This window comes from Oryx dammah, unplaced genomic scaffold (genome assembly GCF_014754425.2).
Source record: "Oryx dammah isolate SB20612 unplaced genomic scaffold, SCBI_Odam_1.1 HiC_scaffold_4, whole genome shotgun sequence".
Taxonomy (NCBI): domain Eukaryota; kingdom Metazoa; phylum Chordata; class Mammalia; order Artiodactyla; family Bovidae; genus Oryx; species Oryx dammah.
Window position 1 is genome coordinate 27,126,281 of NW_024070188.1, and position 25,398 is coordinate 27,151,678.

General features: G+C 38.2%; 1 protein-coding gene across 4 annotated transcripts in view; it reads left to right on the forward strand.

Moving 5' to 3' along the window:
• Positions 1-25,398, forward strand: part of CDK19 (cyclin dependent kinase 19) — a 171,289-nt gene that overhangs the window by 138,318 nt on the left and 7,573 nt on the right. For all 4 annotated transcript variants that reach the window (XM_040238493.1, XM_040238494.1, XM_040238495.1 and 1 more), the window contains 8 exons: positions 5,478-5,535; positions 10,145-10,276; positions 15,836-15,979; positions 16,150-16,219; positions 22,749-22,821; positions 23,193-23,290; positions 24,047-24,125; positions 24,739-24,999. In XM_040238493.1, the coding sequence (XP_040094427.1) occupies positions 5,478-5,535; positions 10,145-10,276; positions 15,836-15,979; positions 16,150-16,219; positions 22,749-22,821; positions 23,193-23,290; positions 24,047-24,125; positions 24,739-24,999 (915 nt within the window). The remainder of the gene's footprint in view (positions 1-5,477; positions 5,536-10,144; positions 10,277-15,835; positions 15,980-16,149; positions 16,220-22,748; positions 22,822-23,192; positions 23,291-24,046; positions 24,126-24,738; positions 25,000-25,398) is intronic.

The following is a 25,398-nucleotide window of genomic DNA, read 5'->3' on the forward strand; positions in this document are numbered from 1 at the left end:
TCCCCCGTCCCTGGGATTCTCCAGGCAAGAACACTGAGTGGGTTGCCATTTCCTTCTCCAATGCATGAAAATTAAAAGTGAAAGTGAAGTCGCTCATTCGTGTCCGATACCTAGCGACCCCATGGACTGCAGCCTACCAGGCTCCTCCATCCATGGGATTTTCCAGGCAAGAGTACTGGAGTGGGGTGCCATTGCCTTCTCTGAAAGAATACTTAAGTAATGTTAAAAATAACACCCTTCTAACCCACTGTCATCAGTACCTTATCCCTATTCCTTTACTTTTTGTCCATATTATCTTAGTATATGATAAATACAAAAATAATATTTGATAAATTTGTATGTACCTTACACCATGTAACAGTCGAGAGCCTATCACTTAACCCAGTAACTGGAACATTACCAATAGCTTGTTTCTGTTTTATCTTTTCCCCCTTATCCTGTCCTCCTGCTTCCTCCCAAGAAGTAACAAACATCCTGAATTGTGAACCTATTATTCACCCCTTCAAAAGTAATAGGTTTATCACATTTGTATATATGCCTAGACAGTACATTTTTAAGCTATTTTTTAGCTTTGCTTGGTTTTAAGTTTTATGAAAATGGCATCCTGCTATATATAGTCTTCTGAAATGTGCTTTTTTCCCCTCAACATAGTACTTCCAAGATCTGAACATTTTTTACCTTTATTTGTAATTCAGTGATTTTCACTGCTATTTTTAAAATTCATTGTGTGACTCTATCACATTTAATTTCTCCATTTTCCTATTAGCTAGAAATTTGGGTTGTGTCCAGATTTTTTTTTTTTTATGGGGATTACGAAATGCACTATGGATATTCTTTAGTGAATCTAAAAAGGGAATTACTCATTTGAAGGGTATGCAATTGTTCAGTTTTGCAAGATGTTGCCAAATTGTTTTCCAAAGAAGTTGTACCAGTTTATTCTCCTACCAGCAGTGTACTGGAATTTCCCCTGACCTATTTCCTACTCAGCTGTTCTTAATTGTTGACCAGTCTACTAGGTATAATAAAATGGTATCTCAGTGGGGTTTTCATTTGCATTTCCCCCATTGTTGATATGATGTGGCACCTTTTCATATGCTTAGTGGTTAAACTGTTTTCTTCTATTTTAAAATTCCTGTGCAGACATTTTGTCCATTTTTCTGTTATGCTGTTTTTCATCTTGATTTGTAGAAGTTCTTTATTCTGGATACTAAACCTTTGTGGCTGATCCACGTTGCAAATAGTTCTGCCTGTTTATCTTTTTATTTTCCTGATCTTTGATGATTGGAAATTGCTTTAATTGCCAAGTTAACAGTCCGTCCTTTTATGGTTATTCTTTGTATCTTGTTTAAGAAATTCTTCCCTACTTTAGGGTCAGAAAGATATACTCCAGTTTTTTATTTCCTTCAGTTTTAAAGTTTTGTTTTTCACATTTAATTCCTTAATCCTCCTGAAATTACTGTATATATGGTATGAGGTGAGGATTCATTTTACTTATTTTTTCCCCATTTGGATAACTTGCTATTCCAGCACTGTTTATTGATTAATTCTTCCATTCTCCACTGATCTGAGGTTCTTATTCCCTCAGTTCTCCATTCTCTCCCATTGATCAGTTTTGTCTGTCTCTGTACCAGTCTCATCCTGTTTTAATTACGATAGCTTTAAGATAAATCATGAGCCAAATTCTTCTCTTCATCCCCTCCTCCTAATACCTTGTGACTCTCTTGGCTATTCTTAGCTGTTTGCTCTTCCACATACATTTTAAAATCAGGCTTTCAAGTTCCGCAAGGAAACTCTGATGGAATTTTGATGGAAATTGCATTGAATATATAGATTACTATGGGGAGAATTGATGTCTTTACTATATTGAATCTTCTTATGTATAAACATGAGCTCTTTATTTAGAACTTCTTAATGTCATTTAAGATAAGGTTTAAAGGTGTTCTACATAAAAATCTTATAAATCATTTGATATATTTATTCCTAGGCATCTTACAGGTTTTTGCTTTGTTTTTGCTATAGAAATGCTGCTTTTGAAAAACTGTATCTCCTAGCTTTTTTTTCGTGACATATAGAAGTACAGTTGACTTGTTCGTACTGTTCAAGTAGCCATACCTCCTGTGAAACTTTTTTTTACTATTGCTAATAATTTGTCTGTAAATACTTTGGGCTTTCTATGTAGATAATTATATCACCTGAAAATAACAGTAGTCTTGTTTCTGCCTTTCTAATGCATATGTCTTTAATTATTGTTTTATAGTACTGGACTTATGTTGATTTCAAAAAAAGCTGAAAGTAAAAGGCTATTAAAAGATATAGCATGCAAACTGCTAAAAGAATCAACTACAGTAGTGTTATACAAAATAGCTTTCAAGACAAGAGCATTATTAAGAGTGAGCTTCCCTGGCGGCTCAGCTGGTAAAGAATCCGCCTGCAATGTGGGAGACCCAGGTTCGATCCCTGGGTTGGGAAGATCCTCTGGAGAAGGGAATGGCAACCCACTCCAGTATTCTTGCTGGAGAATTCCATGGACAGAAGTCACCCATAAAACTAGATGCAGAAATCTCTTTTATTCTCATTTTTCCACGGTACTGATCAATACTGATGTATATTTGTTATTATCCTCTTTTCCCCACTGGAATATAAGCTCATGAGGTTAAGGATTTTGACTGGTTTTGTTTAGTATGATATCTCTAGGATCTAAATTACTGCTAGATGCTCGGTCAGTATTTGTTAAACAAATGACTATGGAGGGTAGAGAAAGTGGTGCAAAAAAAGCAATGCCAAATCTTGAGCTTTTACCTTGAAATGCTCTTATATGTTCCCCATGACTGTTGTCACAAGTTAACTTTTCCCCAGCTGTAGTCCACTTCCAACTGGCTTCTGTCTTTACTTTGTGGTCCATCTGTCTTTTGCAGTTCATCCTTCATAATACTACCAGAGGTTTTTTTTTTTTCCTAAATATTGATCTGATTATCTCAGTGTCATGTCTCGGCTCAGTCTATAGAATAAATTGTAGTTTCTCTAATGTGACATTTAATTCCCAACATAGTTCCTAGCCTTATTTCTTCCCTGAGCTTTCTATGCTCTAGTCATATCATACCACTTCTAGGCTCTTCAGCATGTTATGTCTGTGGGTTTTCTTTGTGACTGTGCTCCTAACTTTTGGGTTCTCTGAGCCTGAAAAGTCATTCTTTTGTTTATGCTTATCAAAATCTTAAGTCATTCTTAAATTCATCTAAAGTCATTTCCTTCCTAAAGACTACCCGGATATTCACTGAGAAGAATCATCTAATCCCAGCAATTTCTTTTGCTGTTTTGGTACTTTCTGTAATCTGCCTTGTACTCTAAAAAGTTCTCTCTCTTTCCCTACTAGCTATTAAGTTCATGGAAGATAAGGCTTCATGTTTTATTTTTCTTTATTTCCCTAAAGTCTGCAATATAGTGTTTTATACATAATGGAGCTTTGATAAATAGTTGTCAGACTTATTTTGAAGGTTTGGTTTTTGTCTGATGTTGTTTTTCTCTTTCTGCTATAGTTAACTAATCATGTCTCATGTCTTCAATTATCACACTCCAGTGACAATAAACTTCAAATCTGAATCTTCCTATTTCCGCTGTCCTGACTAGTGCGGCCAGGCCTCTCACACAGCTCCACGTGTCATCTTCTCTTTCTTGTTCCCCCTCCCAAATCGGTCCCTTTCATAAATTTTCCATCGCAAAGACACCATTCTTCCAGTCACATTAACTCAAAACCTTGGTGAAATCTGTATCACCCTTTGTCTTAATCTTCTGCCTTCAACTAGTTAGTAGGTCCTGTTAATTTCTCCTTTAAAATGTTCCTCAGCTCTGTAACTCTGTCTTCATTTCCGCTGAGCAGTCCTTGGGTGGAGCCCTTATGATCCATACCCAGTTCTGATGCCTCCCCCTTTCCTGGGCTTCCCTGGTGGCTCAGCTGGTAAAGAATCCATCTGCAATGCAGGAGACCCTGGTTCGATCCCTGGGTTGGGAAGATCCCCAGGAGAAGGAAAAGGCTACCCAATCCAGGACTCTGGCCTGGAGAATCCCATGGACTGTATAGTCCATGGGGTCACAAAGAGTCGGACTTGACTAAGCGACTTTCACTCACGCTTCCTGTAATCTCGCTGCCTGTAATATAAAGATCAGATTGCTTCACCTGGCATTTAAGACAATGCAGAGTCTAGGTTCATTCTGCTGCCTACCACATTCGTCTTCTGCTTTCTGTCAAGTCAGACTTGTTTTCTCCTAAGCTTATGTCATTACCTTTCATGTGCTCTACCATGCTAGCTCCTGTTCATTTTTCAGGATCTGGATAATGGACATCACCCCTGCCCCCCACCTTCAGTGAACATTTCCCTTAACAATGGAAACTCTAATCATTTCCTCCCTGTTCATTTTTATTTTTAGTGCTTACTGTTTTCATTGAGACTTTAAAAAGAGCCAGCAAATTGGAAGAGATCTTAAAAGTAATCTAGTTTAACCTCTAACCCAAGACCTCAGTCTTCTTTATAATTCATAATTAGCATTAGCTTCTAGTATTACACAAAGCTTCTGATATTTCTTTCTATTTATATAGTGAACATCTGGAAGTTAGGAGTTTGGTTTCATGTGCTTTTATTTTTCCTTTTAATTCTTAGTATGGTTCACTGTCCTGGAAGACACTAAAAATATATTCATTGATTGAATAAATGAATCATAAATTTTCTCTTCAGAGAATTTACAGAGGAAGCTTACTTGCCCCAAAGGCTCTCTGCCTTCAATTAGTCACAAAATCCTGTTAATTTCTCCTTTAAAATGTTACTCAAATGTCTACAGATAAGAATGACTTTTTAAAAAGTCTTAAAAGATGGTGGATACATTTTCAGCTTACCCTTTTCTTTATATGACTCTGTATTAGCCTTGACTTTTATTTTCCTCCTTCTTGAGATTATACTTGGAATTTCACTTTTGCATGAACTAGAAGGTATATGAATTTTAATGGAGTCTGTTGAATGTTGACCATGTTTTCCTACAGTAGTTTAGAACTATTTAGCAAGAAATATTCCACTTGACTCAGTTAAATGAAGGTAATTATCTTGTGGCTGGGAATTTATATAAAAATTTTCAACCACAAAAGCCCTTTGTTGTGGGCAGTAATAGAACAGCCTATAATTTGTAAAGGTTTAAAAATTATTACTAGTTATTACTTCTGAGGGGTAAATAGAAATGATAGCTTTAATTCCTTTGTGATTATTTGTATGATATAATTTTGAAAATAAGATGTTTCTATAGCAAGGATGTTTTTGGAAAGTTAGTGCTAACTTCAAGTATGTCAAATGTTTAATGTAGAGGGTACTTGCTATTCAATTATAGTTTTGATGAAAATCCAAAAGTGACATTTTCATATTATAAGAACTTTTTTCCATTTTAGAGCATGTCAAAAGAATATAGTAATTTGAATGCTCTATTTTTATTTCTAGAAACCAGCAAATATCCTAGTAATGGGAGAAGGTCCTGAGAGGGGGAGAGTCAAAATAGGTAGGTAATTATTTCTAAAATACCTTATTAAGAAACTAAAGTGACTGCAAAGATGGTTTCCCTTTTTAATACTCTTATTTTAAGGAATTTTAAAATTAATTCCTCATTCATAGACAAGATGTTGGGAAATGGAGATAGTTTATAAAATCCCTCAGATTTATTCCCAAAATAAGGTTCTGTAATTCTAAGCCGAGGCAAGCAACAATTCATTCCCATCCAAGACTCCAAGCATGTGTTTATGCTGCTACTGTATGCTACTGTTTGCTGTTATTATAGTCACCCTAAACATAATCCCGTGAATCTTACTTTTGTCTCAGCTTTACCAAATGCTTCCCTGCATCCGTCCTTCCCACCCTGACCCTGACTTATACACACAGATCCTCCGAGACACCTCCCCTGCCCTCCCCTCTCCCTGCTGCGTGTCTTGTGCCAGGTACCAGCGTATCTTTTCCAAATGAATATATATGTGTGTAGACTCTTACTTGCCAGTCTTAGATTAAGGCACTGGCAGAAGTCTTGTTTCTGTACTAAAAATTTCTCTGCAACCTTGGACGTGCTAAAAGAAACTGGTATCATGTATACCTGTGACATATCTGGGGAGAAAAGAAGCTGAGCAATGCTTTATTCTAAATTTTTTTTATAATAGAACTTAAATTTATTCAATGTTCAGTGCTTTTAAGAAAGATTTTAGAGTAAATTTTATCAAGCTGCTTTCTTTGCTCTTAGAATTTATCGTGCTAGAAATGATCCAGAATTGTGCCAGCTTTGCCTGCTACAAATTCATTCTGTCCTGACCCAAGCAAGCGCACCCTGCTGCCTGGTCTTCTGCTTCTTCCGTTAATTCACTAGCCCAGTTCCTGAAGAAGCTGTTCTAAACCAACTTTTCTTTAACCTCTACTCTGAGTTTTGAGATTGAGTCATAAAAAAGTTCTGTTGATGTTAATTAAGAACCGGGTGGCTGCTTTCTTTCCCTCTCATCCCCTTTCTACCCTTCCTCACTTGTTTCTCTCTCACCCTCACACTTTTATTGAGTACCAAGTTTTTGCTAGTCATTCGTGAAAGGGAAGTGAAGGATGGTCCTCCTGTGGGGGACACTGAAATAGACACTTTGGTATGTCATCTCATTTGTTTTGCACAGCCACCCTCTGGTAGGTACTGCAGATAAGTAAAGCTGGATTTACAGAGAGGGCAGCTTACTTGGCCTTTCAAAGGAAGGACTTGAACTCCAAGTCTGGGGTCTCTTTCACTCCAAACACTGCTGCCTAGTGATAGCAAAGCTATCTGGCATGACCTGACTGGCCACGCTTTGTCAGCACAGCTCTGCCTTTGAAACAGCCTCTGAGAAAGTGTCTCTTTCTCCTCAGTCCTATCCCGTGCCCGTCTAGCTTCTAAATACCTTCCTGCTGTACTTTAGTCCTTCTAATTACAGTTTTTCCGTTCTTTCCTTCTCAAGTTTCTCCTCTTTCACCTTTAAGCACTCGTAATCCAATTTTAACATAAATTTTCTCATACCCATTTTGTTTTCTTTACCATTTGTTCAATTTTCTCCCCTTGTTCCTCTACTTCTAAAATCATTTACACATTGGTTTCATGTCCCCTAATCTGTTATTATGTTGTTAATTTTTTTCTCTGACATCAATTCTGTTCCTCTGTTGAAACTGCTTACCACGTCTAGTAGCCTGTGTTTAGTCTCCGTTTTCCTTTACTGCCTTGTCATCTGTTCTTCTAGCTAGTCTGGTGGTGTGAGTGTCTTTACTCTGGTCTCTGTGACATCACATAATTCTATTTTTCTATTACTTTTGCTGTGACTTCTGTATTTTATTCATTTTTGTCTCTTATTCCTACTAACCTTCTGTTTGAAGACATCCTAGGCACTGGCTCGAGACATGGCCTTCCTCTACAGTTACTTCTTTAGGGAACTGATAAGTTGTGGCCTTAAAATCTTGGGTTTTATGAAAATGATTTTACGCTTTGGATCTCAAATTCTATTCTCTCACTCTAACTATTTGGATGTCTTGCTGGCAACCTATATTCCATTAATTCCAAACCAAATTCATCATCCTCATCTTATGGTCTCCAGTGCTGTCATCACATTTATCCCAGTAAATTTATCTTCTCCTTAGTCTCCCAAGTAGCTCTGCTACTCAACATGAATTCTGTATTCTAGCCAGGCCAGTCAGTTGCCTTATTGTTAAGAATTTAGGATTATAATTCTACCCAAGATTAGAGAGAAAGTCAGGGTTAAAAGTAAACAACAATTAGTATCAAAGATCTAGTGAACAGTTACAGTTAACCTAGTTGATTAAGTTGTTTTTATATTTTAATGGCACATTATTTTTTTAAAAAACCAATAATGCTTTGATATCTATGCTTAACACTTAAATATAGTTCTTTTTTGATTGAAAGAAAAAGCATAGTTGACTGAAAAACACATGGTGCCCTTCCCCGTATCAGAGGCTTCCGCTCCCAGCATCTGAGACTTGCAGGCCTTTCCTAAAATGCTTGTTGCCTTCTTTACTGTCCACAGTGGTTCCTCCTTCAGAATCCAGCTCAAGTTACACTTTCCATTTAGTCCACTTCTGCAAATGTTTATCAAACATTGTTCCAGATAAAACCATGGAGACATAACCTCTTCCTGCAAGGGACTTTGAGTCTAATAGAAACCAGTAGCAACTTTCCTTTTAGTCTTACAGTACTTACCCTTTTTATCTACTCCATATATTTTGTCATCTCACCTTTATTTAAGCTCCTTGAATGTAAGCATTGCCTTCTGCTGCTTTTCTGTCATTTGATACTAATCAGCACCCACACCACAATTTTACTACCTCTTGTTGAACTGAATAATTTAACTCATATCCAACTTTAGGAAAATAGGTGTTAGTAACATTTAGGCTAGTTACATTTGTCTAAATTAGTAATCATTTGAAAAATGGTTTGAAATTCTTTTGAAGTTCATACAATACATGGGAATTATTTTTAAGAGTCTTGTTTCTCTGGGCTTGATTTCATTTTTCAGTGAATTGATGTGGCTTACATAAAGCTAAGAAGGTAGAGAATAAGGGGAGAAATATTGGCTTTAGCCTTTACTTAAAAATAGAATGCTTTTCAATGGAGGGAAGAGTATTCCATCATATTACTTTGCCATCAACAACAGTCAGCATCTGTTCAGTATATAAAGCAGTGCTTTGAGGTAGGTGTAATATTGGTAGACTGGTTTTGACTATTTTTGTTTGCTATAGAGAAATTTGGTTTAAAAAGCGTAGGCATCAGCACAGGCATCCTTGGATAGCTTTATTTTTTAAGGCCTATGTTCTCCAAAGCATTCTCAGAAAGTCCTGTAAATTATTCAAACTCTAAAGAAATAAAATCACGGTAAATTAAAAGTTTAATGCATATCATAGCCTGTTGGTTTTAGATTAAATGATACTGTGTAGTTGCAACTTTAATGTACTGCTTGTGCATTGTGTAGTATACTAGGGACCATTATATAATCAAAATATATTGTATGTATTACCTATTTCAAATTATAGAGGCTTATCTTTGTGGTTTTTTTTTTTTTTTACCTTTGTGACATGCAATTATCACATGTATAATCTATTGTATATCAGATCCATGGTTAAGAACATAGCTGCTAAATTATAACATGGTTTTTGCTTGAGTACTGGCCTTTTTACTTCCTATCCCTGTGACTTTGGGCAAGTCATTGAACTACTTTGGGGCTTAGATTCTTCATCACAGAAGTGGGGGTAGGGGGAGAATACTTATTAAACCAGCATTTTTATAAGGATTAGATGAAGTGATAGATGATGTGTATGAGAATCATTTGTAAGCTCTGAAATGCTTTATAGACATAAGGTATATGTTCTTTAGGAAATCTTAACAAAATTAGTAGTAACCAGTACATTATTGTATCAATAGTAATAATCTTTTTACTACTTTTGTATACTTCTAATATTTAAATTAGTTAGCTTTGGTATAGAGCTTTGTTAAATGCTGAGTTGTAACAAATTCTCTTACGTATTCTATATATGTTCTTGAAAACATGTATGTGATGTTCTGGTAACAACAGCTTACCAGAAAAAAGTCACCCCAGTTTATAGCATGCACTGTTTTTTGTGATGTAAATACTCCCACCGTAGCCAATTTCAAGCCACAAACATGACATTACTGAACACCGTGTTGGGAAGATACTTAAATCAGCTCTCTCATAAAAGCCAACTCTGGCACAGGTTGAACTAAGATAGACTCAATATTTTAGATATATAGGCATACAGAAGTCATAATCATGAAAACTTTTAGACTTTATTTTAAAAACATATACAAATATTATTCTGTCTCTGAAAGCCAGGAATCTGGAATCAGACCTGGATTTTTATTCTGATTCTATACTTACTAGTTCCATGACTTTGGACAAGTCAGAATATCTCTAAACCTCAGTCTCTTCATCAGTAAAATAGGCACAATAACAGTATCTCCCTCAGAAGGGGAGATCTGGTGCTGGTACAGACCACTGGTTGAAAAGCATTGCTTTGAAAGGTTAGTGGCTGTTGTCATCATGGTTATAATATCATGCCACACTGAGTTCTTATTAATTGATTTTATTTTTTAGCTGACATGGGTTTTGCCAGATTATTCAATTCTCCTCTAAAGCCTCTAGCAGATTTGGATCCTGTAGTTGTGACTTTCTGGTATCGGGCTCCAGAACTTTTGCTTGGTGCAAGGCATTACACAAAGGCCATTGGTAAGTTAGTGTGAAATGATTTACTTACAATTGGTAGGTATTATATCATTATTGTATGATACTGCATTTATGATAAATACTAAATGGTATAATAAAGCTGCTTTGTAAAAGCCACTTTATATGGCTTTGTAAAAGTCCTGTTGTCATCTATATGCCCAGATTTTATATTCTAGTAGCTCTGGATTTTCAGTTATTTAGGAGAATATGATTCTTTTTTTTTAAAAAAGAAAGCATTTTCTTTTTTGAATTATTTATTTTTAATTGAAGGATAATTGCTTTACAATGGTGTGTTGGTTTTTGCTGTGCAATAGTGTGAATCAGCCATCAGGATACATGTATCTCCTCTCTCTTGGGCCTGCAGGAAAGCATTTGCTTTCAGAGAATAGAAGTGTCTGATCTTGTTGAGTTGCATAGAAATGATAAAATGCAGATTTTGTTTTGCACCTACCTACTACTGATCAGAAGAACTGGAGAGAGGTTTAGAATTTTCTTCACAAAAACAGAAAAACTGAAGTAGTGTAGTTATTGGAGGGAGCCCCTGCTATTTGGGAAAAAGTGAATCAGTCAGTCCTTTCCTAAGCAAGAAACAATATGACTAATCCTTCTCTCTTGCCATTATAGTTATCAGAATGGCAGTTTCTCCATTAAGGTAGGAAATAGAACCTGGGTAGACTAGCTGTGCTCAGCATCTTGCCATCTCACCAAGTGTAAATGCTGAACAAGAAAACCTGTTAAAAACACACTCTGTAGAATTTAAAGTCTGCTTCAGAACAGAGGCATCAAGAGATTTCGCTGCCTGGCCCTGTAGTGTCCTCAGAGGGCCCAGCTGCCAACCGAGGGAGTTGGGAAGAGAGAGCTGCCCTCAAACCTAGGTGCTGCTTTAAAGGAGGTGAAAGGAGAAGACAGGAAGGGAGGAAGTGGGGCCATCAATGTGGAGGCCTAGTTCTATAAGGTACCTACATTTTGCTCACTGTGTTTCTTTAAAGTTTCCTTTTCTTGAATTCTGTTTACTTGTATTAGACTAATTTTGACTGCATTTAGCTGCTTTGGTCAAGTTCTTTTGATAAATACACTTAAATTATAAAATTATTAAAAATAGACAGGCACAATCCATTCTCTGTTAAGCTTATGAAAAATCTGAAAAGAACTATCAAAGAGTTATCAAGGAAGTTCTCACATTTGAAGAGATCAGACTCATAATTAACCTCTTCATGGGTAGAAGCCGAAACAAAAATTAAAATATAGTAATGTCCTCATTCGTCAGGAGGTGTGATTTCTGCAAAACTTAGATACCCAGAACACATTTATACTTCCTTTGTCTAGGGATTGAGACACTAGCACAGTGTGGAATATTGTAATTCTTCGTAAGTACTGCTGAAGGATTTTGTTAAATTAGTGAAAAAGGCTATGAGTGGCCACAGCACCATAAGGAAAACCATATGTGTTTGATAGTAGAGGCATGTGAACTGACCTCAGACCCATCCCCTGGCAGCTGAGCCTGTAGTAATAAGACCCCTGACCAGAGGCTGTCACCGTTATTAGCCAAGGGCAGCGGCAGCTGTCTGTGAAGGTGGGAGAACTTTTTTTGATACGAAAAGTAAATGGAAGGGATAGAGCAGGGGTCCCCAACCTCTGGGCTGTGGACTGGTACCTCCTGTCAGATCAGCGGTGGCATTAGATTAGAAATAAAGCAAGCCAGAAAGAAAAACACCAATACAGTACAATAACGCATATCTATGGAATTTAGAAAGATGTTGATGATAACCATGTATGCGAGACAGCAAAAGAGACACAGATGTATAGAACAGTCTTTTGGACTCTGTGGGAGAGGGCGAGGGTGGGATGATTTGGGAGAATGGCATTGAAACATGTATATTATCATATATGAAACGAATCGCCAGTCCAGGTTCGATGGCATGAGACAGGATGCTCGGGGCTGGTGCACTGGGATGACCCAGAGGGATGGGATGGGGAGGGAGGTGGGAGGGGGGCTCAGGATGGGGAACACATGTACACCCGTGGAGGATTCATGTCAATGTATGGCAAAATCAATACAATATTGTAAAGTAATTAGCCTCCAATTAAAATAAATAAATTTATATTTTAAAAAAAGAAAGTGCATAATAAAAGTAATGCGCTTGGATTATCCCACCCCCTGCCCCTGCCCCTGCCCAACCTCCAGTCCATGGAAAAATCATCTTCCACAAAACTGGTCCCTGGTGCCAAAAAGGTTGGGGACCGCTGGGAGAGAGTGGTTCTTAGAATAGCTGACTCTGTTTCCATCCCAGTGGGTGCACTGAGGGGCTTGCTTCTTCTGGTATTAGTTCTCTCTCTCTTGACAACAATAAAATCTAGACAATCTCAGAAGGTACCAGAGGCTAGGAAGGGGCCAAAAGTTAAGACAGAGAAAAGGGGAGTGCTAGCTGGGAGCCACGGTTGGTGCTTTAGAACAGGACTGGTGGTGAGGTAACCCCGGGCACAGGGTGGAAGTACAGGATGTGATAACAGCAGAACCTCCTGGGCGCTGGGCGCTCACCTAGCACTATGCAGTCTATGTCAGAAGGGAGACTCCAGGAAGAAAAGGAAGACTCAGCCAGAAACCTTGTTAAACAAAATGACGCCCCACCAAAGACTGTCTCACTCTCGGAGATTCTAGCAGACCCACGGCCTGTGTTTAACAGGTACCTCTGGTGATTCTGTTGTGTGTGGTCCCCACACTTTGAGAAGCATAGTTTTATGAATATTTTCTGATTAACTGCTCTACTCTTGTAATAAAAAATAGATGTGTGTTTTGGAAATCAAGGTAATTGGGTATGAACTGGAAACCAACTATATTTATTTCCTCAGGGTAAGGAGAACTGAAATTGAATTTTAACCAGCTTGTGACTTACTAGCTCAGTAAAAATGAGACAGCAATTAAAGATAAAAACCTAATCACTGATTTCTAATTTTAGTCATCTCAATTATTTATTCTGGATAGAAGTGAGGACAAAAGATAGAAAAATAATAATCCCCACATTAGTTAGCTTATATATTCATAGCAGACATAAATATACAGTTACTCATTCTTAGAATTCTGTGTACCTGGTTCATATCAGAAATGAGTATTATTTCTATTCAGAGCATATAAAAGAGAGTTTGATTTGGCATCAGTGAAAATTTATGAAATGAGATTTAGCCCAGGAGGTGAGTGGTGGTGGTTGTGGTATGTGTGTGAGAGACACACACACACACACACACACAGGGAGTGGGGCAGGGGGAGGCAGGGAGGAGAGGGGAGAGGAAGAGAGAGATGGCTATAGATGGTGCTGGAGCCAGATGAACATTTAAAATTAGATGCTAATATGAGGCCAGACACCCTAGAATTTAATACTGCCCACTACATTGAGGTTCCTTCTCTTAGCATTTCTTCAGGAAATCTAGATACAGGCCCCTGTCCTTGATTAGAGGGCAAACCAGGAACTGTGTGGCCAGCAACATACAGTAGTTGTCTCCATTGACTGCATAGTAGAGGCAGCTGCAGGAAGACTTGGGACAGTCAGAGGCTGCCGTATCAGGTCCAAGGGGACAGCCAACATGACATGGCAGAGAACAAATGACACAGTAGACACTGAACAGTATTATTATTCTACTCTTTAGTGATGGATCTTCATGATGAGGATGGTGAAGTTATATTTTATAGCCTCTTAAGATGACAGGTAATAACGTAATAAAAATGGCTATTGAAAGGATATATTCCCATTATCCGGAAGGCTAACTTGTGTGGAAGGAAGCCATCCCTGAATGGAGTCAGATACAGGAGACTGTATCTGACTTTTTTTCATTTAGTAATTCATGAAATGGCGTCCCAAGAGTAATTTTACCTGACAGCTTGTCTACAGAATGTGATTCCTATGTTTAGAAGACTTCTAAACACTACTTTTCTATGCTGTCCCATAGTCTCTGTGTTATTAACTTTAAAAATACTAAGTGGCATTAAGTGGGCAAGTATGAATATATATCTCACAAAAATTAATTCGCATGTACATTTGGCAAAGCATTATAAATATTACAGTCTTAGAATCTAGATTAAAACTCTATTATAGTTTTTCAATCTGTAAAATCCAAGTAGAATCATCTTTAACTGGTTATTTGAAGTAGTTAATAAAACTCTGAAAGATGCCTCAATTTATCTTGGCATGGTGGAGTTGGGGCAGCATCTAAGTATGTTCAGATCACTTCTCTTTACTGGTGTCATGCAGTGCTTGTATATACTTGTATTTATCAGCTTCTAGAAATGGCAACCCACTCCAGTATTCTTGCCTCGAGAATCCTGTGGACAGAGGAGCCTGGTGGGCTGCTGTCCATAGGGTCGCACAGAGTCGGACACGACTGAAGCAACTTAGCATGCATGCATGCGTTAGAGAAGGAAATGGCAACTCACTCCAGTATTCTTGCCTGGAGAATCCCAGGGATGGAGGAGCCTGGTGGGTGGCCGTCTGTGGTATCGCACAGAGTCGGACATGACTGAAGCAAGTTAGCAGCAGCAGCAGCAGACCTTACCACTTCTTGAAAACACTGAAGCTGGTATCTTTCAGACAAAAGTTGAGTTTTTCCAAATTATTTTGTGTAATCTGTACTGTCTAGACTGACAACTCAGAAATTCTAGTCATTATGTATTTGATTGCTTTAAAGAAACATATCACCGTACCTGATCATGATATTATTTTATTCTATCACATCTTGAGTGTTACGCCTTGGATTAGATTATCAGTTGACTGCTTCAGTAATTAAATTACTAATAGTGGTTAGAAAGGCTTTTGCCTGAATGTGAAGAAAATTCATTGTTTGCTGAGTTGAGTTCCCCAAGTTTATCTTGATCAGGAAATGTACAAGTAAATGTTTTTTATTTGACTCTCAGTCTGTTACGTGATGGTATAGCTGTGCCGTGTTCAGTGCTCAGTCGTGTCCAACTCTTTGTGACCCCATGGACTGTAGCCCTCCAGGCTCCTCTGTCCATGGGGATTCTGCAGGCAAGAATACTGGAATGTGTTGCCATGCCCTCCTCCAGGAGATCTTTCCAACCCCAGGATCAAACCCAGGTCTCCCACATTGCAGGCAGATTCTTTACTGTCTGAGCCACCAGAGAAGCCCAATGATATAGCTATTTCATATCATATATATGTTTTCTTAATATACTTACTGTATTCACTAAAAAGTTTTTTAAAATTTATTTGGGGGATTCTTTTCTTTTTAAAAGTTATACTTAATATGCAGTATTATGTCAAGGTATATGACATATATAATTTTTATACATTACAAAATAATCATCACAGTAAGTCTAGTTACCATCTGTCACCATTGTAAAGTTATTACAATACCATTGACTTTATTCCCTTCGTGTACGTTTCATCCCTGTAACATCCTTGGAAGTTTGTACCTCTTAAGCTCTTTTACCTATTTTATCCATCTGCCCTACCTTGAAAAAATTTTTTATATGTAGGTTGTGATTATACCAAGAAATTATAACCAAAGAAATATAATAAATATGTACAAAAACTTGTTTTTCTTCCTTCATAGATATATGGGCAATAGGTTGCATATTTGCTGAACTGTTGACTTCAGAACCTATTTTTCACTGTCGTCAGGAAGATATAAAAACAAGCAATCCTTTTCATCATGATCAACTAGACCGAATATTTAGTGTCATGGGATTTCCTGCAGGTAATTTATTTTTTTTTTTTTCAAAATAATACTTGAGTCATATTTCAAAAACATTCTTTTTGAAAAGGATATTTCAAGTATTTTTATGTATATTTTTAAGCTAAAATAACTAGATTTTTGATAAGTAACATTATTTCCTGTAACAACATTCAATATTTTTTTTGCCTAAGATAAAGACTGGGAAGATATTAGAAAGATGCCAGAATACCCAACGCTTCAGAAAGACTTTAGAAGAACAACGTAAGTAATACCATATTATATACAAGTAAAATCCAGCGGGAATATTTAAATGAATCCTTCTAAAAACCAGATAGATTATTGTTTAAACCAGAAACTTAGATGTTAGTATATTAATTATGTTTATGATTTAAAGAAGATATTTCAAATGTTGTTAATGTATATGCCAGGCTTAGGCAAATATTTATTTAAAAACTTTTAAGAATTTAAGGGTCAATAGATAGTTTAAAAGTCTCTTCTGTTTAGCTTGGAAAGGGGCTCAGTTCAAGGCCTTAATGGTAGTTTTGTCTTTATCTGTGTCATGAGTTGTGTCTGAAATGCTGGGCTAGGCAACCAGTAAGGGTGGCAGGAGGAACACATGGCTAGGATCTGAGTAAAACTAACTGGTGGGGATGTGTATGCTGAGTGGAACTGAGAGGAGTTTGTTATAAATACATGCACCTAGAAGAAAAGGTGGAAGAGAGTCTCGTTTGGGAAACGTAACAGAAAAATTTCAGGACAGGAATGGCTTGTAGGAACAAAAGCAGACATCATAAAGCAGCAGCGAATGGCACTGATCATTTTGGGCCTCTCTTTCACACAGTTCTAGGTAGAGGTCCTTGCCTCCTTGCAGCTCCTAAACAGAGCGCTGACATTGCTCAGGTGTCTGAATTGGGCTCTCTTCTCACCCTAGACATTTCCCTAGACAGTCTCTGTGATTTTGATGGCTACAGCGCACCATCAGTTATGCTGATGGTTCCCAGTTTATACATTCTACTCCGATTTCCTTTCCAAGTTTCAGACCCTTGTATTTAACTGCTTTTTGGAATCCCAAATTGAGTGTCCCATAAATACTTCAAAATACGTATCCCAAACTGAGCTCATCATCTGTCCTCCTAAACTTTTCCTCCCACTGTATTTCTTATCTTAGGAAATGGCTCCATGATTTACCTAATTGTTCAAGCTAAAGACCTTAAAGATGTCCCTAATCCTTCTCCTCTCTCACTGTCTTCCATTTTATCCCCTAGTGTCCAAACGATTAGCAAATCTAGTAAATTCTTTGTTTCAATATCCTTCAGATCTCTGTATTTCTCTCCATCTACCCTGCCACTATTATAGACCAAGACTACTACCCTCTCTCTCACCTGGGATCCTGCATTGGCTTCATAAGTGGTATTTCTACCTTCAGTTTTCATTCTGACTCACTGCCTGTTCTGCAGTCATCACCAAAAGCACATCTGAGCATGTCAGTCTTCATGCTGCTTTCCGTTTTTAAATATGGCTTACAAAAGCCTGGGCGTCTACATCACCAAATTTATCTCCTAAACCTCTGTCCACTTTGTACTCTGTGGGCTGCACATCATAAATTTCTTTAAGATCCTCAAAACCCCTGAGCGTTCTTGGACCCCTGGATTTTTACACATGCTGTTCCCTGAGTTTGGGACGTATTGATACCATCCTCCCACCCATTTCATCAGATAACTCCTGTTTATCCTTTCTATCCTGATGAGGTCTCCCCTTGTCCTTCTAGTCAGATGCTTCCCCTCTGCAATCCGGTGGCATATCCTGAGCTGCTTCTCTCAGCACACATCACTTTGCTCAACAGTTGGCTTTTGAACACTTATCTGCCTTTCCCTCTAGAATATGGATCGTGCCTATTTTATACACCATTGCAGGCATCTCCAGGGCCTAGTGTATAGTGCATGTTCATTAGTTACTTGTCAAATGGGTATTAAATGAAAGTGGTTCAAGTAATTGAAGATAAGCTGGTAATATAAAAGAGAAAATTAATTAAGACACAACATTTCATCTTAGTATTTAAAGGCCAAAGGAAGAGTTTTACATAAAATGATAGTATTTACAATAACCGGAAATAATAGGAGAGAAATTTAGAAAGATAAATGAAGTTTAGTAAAGTAACAGAAAAAGTTCAAAGATAAGAGCCCATACTTTCTAAGCAAACAATTTTATCCATATAAAATCTGCCTGCTAATACATAACACAAAAAGAAATTTATTAAAAATTAGCTAAATATAATCCAGTTTACATTCAAGTCACTAAAGTATAATAAAAAATTCCAGATGATATTATTACAAATGACATTAAAAATTAAACAAATAACTTGTTTTCATTATATCAGATAAAAAGAACCAAAAAAATTACTCTTGATGTGAACTGTGAAGGGTAACAATAGAATTTTTTCTGTAATCTTTCCAAAGTGTCAGCTCTTATTAGCTCATTAGAAGGCAAGGTGAGAACAGAATTAAAAGGAAATAAATAAGTTGACTTTAAAAAATTGAATGTTTGAATAAACATGCTGATAAAATGCTTTATAATGTATATAGAGAGTTTTAAAATTGTTCAGCTCCTAAATTGTAGTAAATCTAGAAGAGGATAATACAGAAAATGACAATTTACCCTATTTGTAACACTACGAAAAATAAGAAACCACAATGGGAATCGAGCAATAGGATTTTTCAACTTCAAGACCTTTTACATTATGATAGAAACAACCTTAGAATCAAGACTTAACTCAAGAAATCAGTTGATACAACATAAAGACCAAAACTATGTTGACAGACTCCATTTCTACATAAACATTAAAATTTCATTTAACCATCAATAAACTTAATGGTTACCTTGCCAAAAAAATATTCCTGGTATTGGAGGAAAATAATTTTTAAATTAATATACATGGCAAAGATTTTCTTAAAAATACCTGGTGTTGGTAGGGTATAATAAAATGGGCATTCTTACTTATAGCTACTGGGGAGAATGAATGCTTCTCAGACATTCTGTCTGTGGAATCTCAGACATTCCACAGATCACCTGGAGACCTTGTTAAAGATGCAGATTCTGATTCAGAATCTGGAATAGGGCCTGAGTACCTGCACAGAATGGTCTCTGTTTGTTTCCAAGGCAAACTATTCAGTATCACAGTAATCCAAGTCTATGCCCCAACCAGTAACACTGAAGAAGCTGAAGTTGAACGGTTCCATAAAGACCTACAAGACCTTTTAGAACTCATACCCAAAAAAGATGTCCTTTTCATTATAGGGGACTGGAAGGCAAAAATAGGAAGTCAAGAAACACCTGGAGTAACAGGCAAATTTGGCCTTGGAATATGAAATGAAGCAGGGCAAAGGCTAATAGAGTTTTGCCAAGAGAACCCACTGGTCATAGCAAACACCCTCTTCCAACAACACAAGAGAAGACTCTACACATGGACATCACCAGATGGTCAACACCGAAATCAGATTGATTATATTCTTTGCAGCCAAAGATGGAAAAGCTCTATACAGTCAGCAGAAACAAGACCGGGAGCTGACTGTGGCTCAGATCATGAACTCCTTATTGCCAAATTCAGACTGAAATTGAAGAAAGTAGGGAAAAATGCTAGACCATTCAGGTATGACCTAAATCAAATCCCGTATGATTATACAGTGGAAGTGAGAAATAGATTTAAGGGTCTAGATCTGATAGATAGAGTGCCTGATGAACTATGGAATGAGGTTCGTGACATTGTACAGGAGACAGTGATCAAGACCATCCCCGTGGAAAAGAAATGCAAAAAAGGAAAATGGCTGTCTGGGGAGGCCTTACAAATAGCTGTGAAAAGAAGAGAGGTGAAAAGCAAAGGAGAAAAGGAAAGATATAAGCATCTGAATGCAGAGTTCCAAAGAATAGCAAGAAGAGATAAGAAAGCCTTCTTCAGCGATCAGTGCAAAGAAATAGAGGAAAAGAACAGAATGAGAAAGACCAGAGATCTCTTCAAGAAAATTAGATACCAAGGGAACATTTCATGCAAAGATGGGCTCGATAAAGGACAGAAATGGTATGGACCTCACAGAAGCAGAAGATATTAAGAAGAGGTGGCAAGAACACACAGAAGAACTATACAAAAAAGATCTTCAAGACCAAGATAATCACGATAGTGTGATCACTCACCTAGAGCCAGACATCCTGGAATGTGAAGTCAAGTGGGCCTTAGAAAGCATCAGTATGAACAAAGATAGTGGAGGTGATGGAATTCCAGTTGAGCTGTTTCAAATCCTGAAAGATGATGCTGTGAAAGTGCTGCACTCAGTATGCCAGCAAATTTGGAAAACTCAGCAGTGGCCACAGGACTGGAAAAGATCAGCTTTCATTCCAATCCCAAAGAAAGGCAATGCCAAATAATGCTCAACTACCGCACAATTGCACTCACCTCACACGCTAGTAAAGTAATACTCAAAATTCTCCAAGCCAGGCTTCAGCAGTACGTGAACCGTGAACTTCCTGATGTTCAAGCTGGTTTTAGAAAAGGCAGAGGAACCAGAGATCAAATTGCCAACATCCACTGGATCATGGAAAAAGCAAGAGAGTTCCAGAAAAACATCTATTTCTGCTTGATTGACTATGCCAAAGCCTTTGACTGTGTGGATCCCAATAAACTGTGGAAAATTCTTCAAGAGGTGGGAATACCAGACCACCTGACCTGCCTCTTGAGAAACCTATACAGTTAGACCTGGACATGGAACAACAGACTGGTTCCAAAATAGGAAAAGGAGTACGTCAAGGCTGTATATTGTCACCCTGCTTATTTAACTTCTATGCAGAGTACATCATGAGAAACGCTGGGCTGGAAGAAGCACAAGCTGGAATCAAGATTGCCGGGAGAAATGTCAATAACCTCAGATATGCAGATGACACCACCCTTATGGCAAAAAGTGAAGAGGAACTCAAAAGCCTCTTGATGAAAGTGAAAGAGGAGAGTGAAGAAGTTGGCTTAAAGCTCAGCATTCAGAAAATGAAGATCATGGCATCTGGTCCTATCACTTCATGGCAAATAGATGGGGAAACAGTGGAAACAGTGTCAGACTTTATCTTTTTGGGGCTCCAAAATCACTGCAGATGGTGATTGCAGCCATGAAATTAAAAGACGCTTACTCCTTGGAAGAAGAGTTATAACCAACCTAGATAGCATATTTAAAAGCAGAGACATTACTTTGCCAACAAAGGTCCGTCTAGTCAAGGCTATGGTTTTTCCAGTGGTCATGCATGGATGTGAGAGTTGGAGTGTGAAGAAAGCTGAGCGCTGCAGAATTGATGCTTTTGAACTGTGGTGTTGGAGAAGACTTGAGAGTCCCTTGGACTGCAGGGAGATTCAACCAGTCCATTCTGAAGATCAGCCCTGGGATTTCTTTGGAAGGAATGATGCTAAAGCTGAAACTCCAGTACTTTGGCCACCTCATGTTGACTCATTGGAAAAGACTCTGATGTTGGTAGGGATTGGGGGCAGGAAGAGAAGGGGACAACAGAGGATGAGATAGCTGGATGGCATCACTGACTCGATGGGCGTGAGTCTAAGTAAACTCTGGGAGTTGGTGATGGACAGGGAGGCCTGGCGTGCTGCGATTCATGGGGTCGCAAAGAGTCGGGCATGACTGAGCAACTGAACTGAACCGAACCTGCATGCCTAGTGCAGGCTTTCCGGTGCCCATGGTGCTGGTCTGAGGGCCAGGTTCATGTAGCAAGTTCTAGAGCACACACAAAAGGCTTTGGCATGTACTTACCCTTTGACTTAATAAGTCTAAGACTTTATCCTGAAAAAGCATCAAAGCAGCCACACATAGCTAAGATGAGGCACCTAAAGGCTTTCATAGAGGTTAACTGCCCAAAATCGCACAACTGGTAAATAACTGAGTCAGGGTCTGGGAGGGGCCTCTGATTCTCACCTGCCATGCAGTCCTGTCCCCCTGAATGTGTACCAGATTTTCCTACAAGGATCTGTACTTTCTAAGTGTTGTGAAACAAGTGTCATTAGTAACAGTAGAAAATGTTCAACCAGTACAAATAAAAAGCGTAAAGAGCGTTTGGCAAGAGAAAACGCTTATAAAACCACATTAAGGACAACTTAGATATACTATGATTCCAATTTTATAAAAACAGAAATACCTCTTTGTGTGTATATATATGCATGCACAGAAGAAATGCCAAAGGAAAATTATCAAATATCTTGATGATAAGTTTTTTAAATTGCTTCCTAGCTCGATTATGAGTGTTTTCAAATGTTTCTTTATACTTTTTTATATTCTCTAAATTTTTTACCATAAACATATATTACCTGTTTCTTGACCTTTTAAATTTGAAATATTTCATATGTAGCAACGAATATACATAATGAAAATATGTAGTCTATTTAGAATAATAAAGTGAATACCCATTTACTCACCCCTCAGCCTGAGCAGTTGATATCCTGATACAGAATATGTACATAGGAAGGAATTGCTGGATCATAGGATAGTCACATTTTCAGCTCTAATGGTTAATGCATTATTATTTTCCAAAGTAATTCTAACAGTATAAACTCTTACATGCAGTGTGTAACAATTCTTATTTTTTACACATTTACCAACATTTGGTTTTGTGTTCCTTTTTAATCAGAAAACAAAACAAAACAATGGCTTAAATGAATACATACCTCATAGGAAAACCAACCTTGGAACCTTCCATTGAAAGATGTCAATTGTGTGAATGTCCTCAATAGTGTGTGGATGTCATGTCTTTGCAGGTACGCCAACAGTAGCCTCATAAAGTACATGGAGAAACACAAAGTCAAGCCTGACAGCAAAGTATTCCTTTTGGTAGGTGCATCTCTCCAGAGTGGGAAGGCGATCCTTAGCACAGCTCTTGCCCCACCCCGCTTACTGTGAAACTGTCCTAGCTCTTCCTCCTCTTCAAGAAAAAAAGGAAACTGGTGGGCAAAATTCAATCTTTTTTCTTTGAGATATCACCCTTGACTTTTAGCCTTGTTTCCAGTGGTTTACCAGTAGGAAAAAAAAAAAAAATTCTAAAATGGCTTTACTGCTAATCATTTCTGTCAGTTTCACATAAATGTGTGTAGTGTATTAATAAACTGGCACTTGATGTTAATTCTGTTAGACATTAACACAGTCAAAACATTCACCTGGAAGCAAACTTCCCTGTGCTGTCAATTTCTTATGTGTTATTCTAGCTTCAGAAACTCCTTACGATGGATCCAACCAAGAGAATTACCTCCGAGCAGGCTCTGCAGGATCCCTATTTTCAGGAGGACCCCTTGCCGACATTAGAGTATGTAACCGTCCTTTTCTGTGCACTTTGCTCCAGGGTGAAGGTGTGCGGTGGTGGCTAAAGGCAAGGGAAGCACTTGTTACTCGAGTTTTTTATTTCCTTGGTTAATACCACCTCAGGGAAAAACTAGTCGAGAGGTCCTGTACTTTGAAACAGGCAAAGCTGTAAAGAGGTGTGAATGAAAACAAGTTTACGGAATGATCATTAGTCAGTTTTACAGACAAAAACTAAAGCTGAGAACAGATGGGACTTTTATTATAGATCGGTCAGCCAGAACAGTTTACACCAAACCAGTAGGGAACTGAGCTTTTAAAATTCTGTCTCTGCTGCCTTATTATACTTCTCCATTTCCCCATCCTTATTATACCCACAGATATAAATTGTGCTTGGACTTACTGATATTAGAGGTACAGCTTTTCTTGAGAAAAAAATTACTTTCATTGTTGAAGCAAATACATAGTCAGCTCTTTTTAGTGCTGATGAAGTTTGTGTGGAGAAATTTCTGTGTTACATATGTCACCTAGCTAAACGCAGTTTTAAGATTTGTTATTGAAAGTGGCAGTTACAGTAGTGTAAAACTTAGATGACAGATTGTTCTTTTCTTACTGCTTAAACTGTGTTGAGAGGCATACCAGCCACAGATGAAGAGTAGGAAATTTAAAAAAAAAAATGGAATTTTAAATGCACAAGGTCAATCATATTATAGATTTTAGGTCATGACATGTGTATTTTTTTTTTTCCTTCAATGATTTGTAGTGTGTTTGCTGGCTGCCAGATTCCATACCCCAAACGAGAATTCCTTAATGAAGATGAACCTGAAGAAAAAGGTGACAAGGTATAAATTGCACTTAGGAAAGGATAAATGTAGTAATTCCTATATATTTAACTGCATTTTATTTAATTGTGTATTTACTTTATTGTAGATGTACTCTGCAGTTTGAAATATGCATCCGCAGATAAATGAACTTCCTGATTTGTTTTACAGTCTATTTTATTCCCCGATTCTTAATTCTTGCTTTTGTTTGTTCAGTATCATTGCCATCATTTTATGCATGCTGCTTTTAAAGCATCACTCTGCTTTGATTGTACTGACTCCTCCCCACATAGCCCTTCTTTTTCCAAATTGACTGAAAAGACTGTTAGAGAGCTATTTCAAGGAGTTGCTCTTTCCTCTGGGCCTGTGTCTTCAGTGGAATGTCTGTCCCTGACAGGGAGGATTACTGTGCAATCTAAATGAACTTCAGAGAACGAGTCCTCTTTGGGGCTCTGTACTCAGCTTTGGGGGTGCTGTATTCCCTGGCTGCTCCATTCTCCAGGCATGCCAGTCACTTTGGTGTCCCACATAGGTCTCTCCCCAGGTTGGCTGACAGTCTCATATGCATATCCTACAATGACAGGCGTGATTTCGTTCCATACCAAGCTTGCCTTTTTTTCTCTCTTTTCATAAGAACCAGCAACAGCAGCAGAACCAACATCAGCAGCCCACAGCCCCTCCACAGCAGGCAGCTGCCCCCCCGCAGGCACCCCCACAGCAGCAGAACAGCACCCAGACCAACGGGACTGCAGGAGGTGCAGGAGCCGGGCCGGCCGGAGCAGGGCTCCAGCATAGCCAGGACTCCGGCCTTAACCAGGTGCCTCCCAACAAGAAACCGCGGCTGGGGCCTTCAGGCACAAACTCGGGTGGGCCTGTTATGCCCTCAGATTATCAGGTACTCCCCCTCAATGTTGTACTTTTTCATGTTGACACACCGTTAGAAAACAAAATTCAACTGAGCAAATTTTAAAAGGTCTCATTGGCTGTGTTCAGTGATTCATGTATCAGGTCTCAGCTCATCTAGCATATAGAAAAAGGCTCTGAAGAGCTGTACAAAATGAAAGACTTCCGGACTTCTATAGGTAGAAGGAGGTGGGACAGGATGTTACTTTAGCAGAGAGCTGATCATGTCAGGCCAGGGCACCTTCCTCTGGGGACTGCAGGAGCCGGCCAGGTAGATTACTTCTCAAGTGCTGAGTGGAGACTGCAGACTGACTGGGGAAGAGTAAATTCCTGGGAGGGGCTGAAACTGCACTTAGGTTAGGTATTAAGTTTCAGTTTGATTACATGGGCT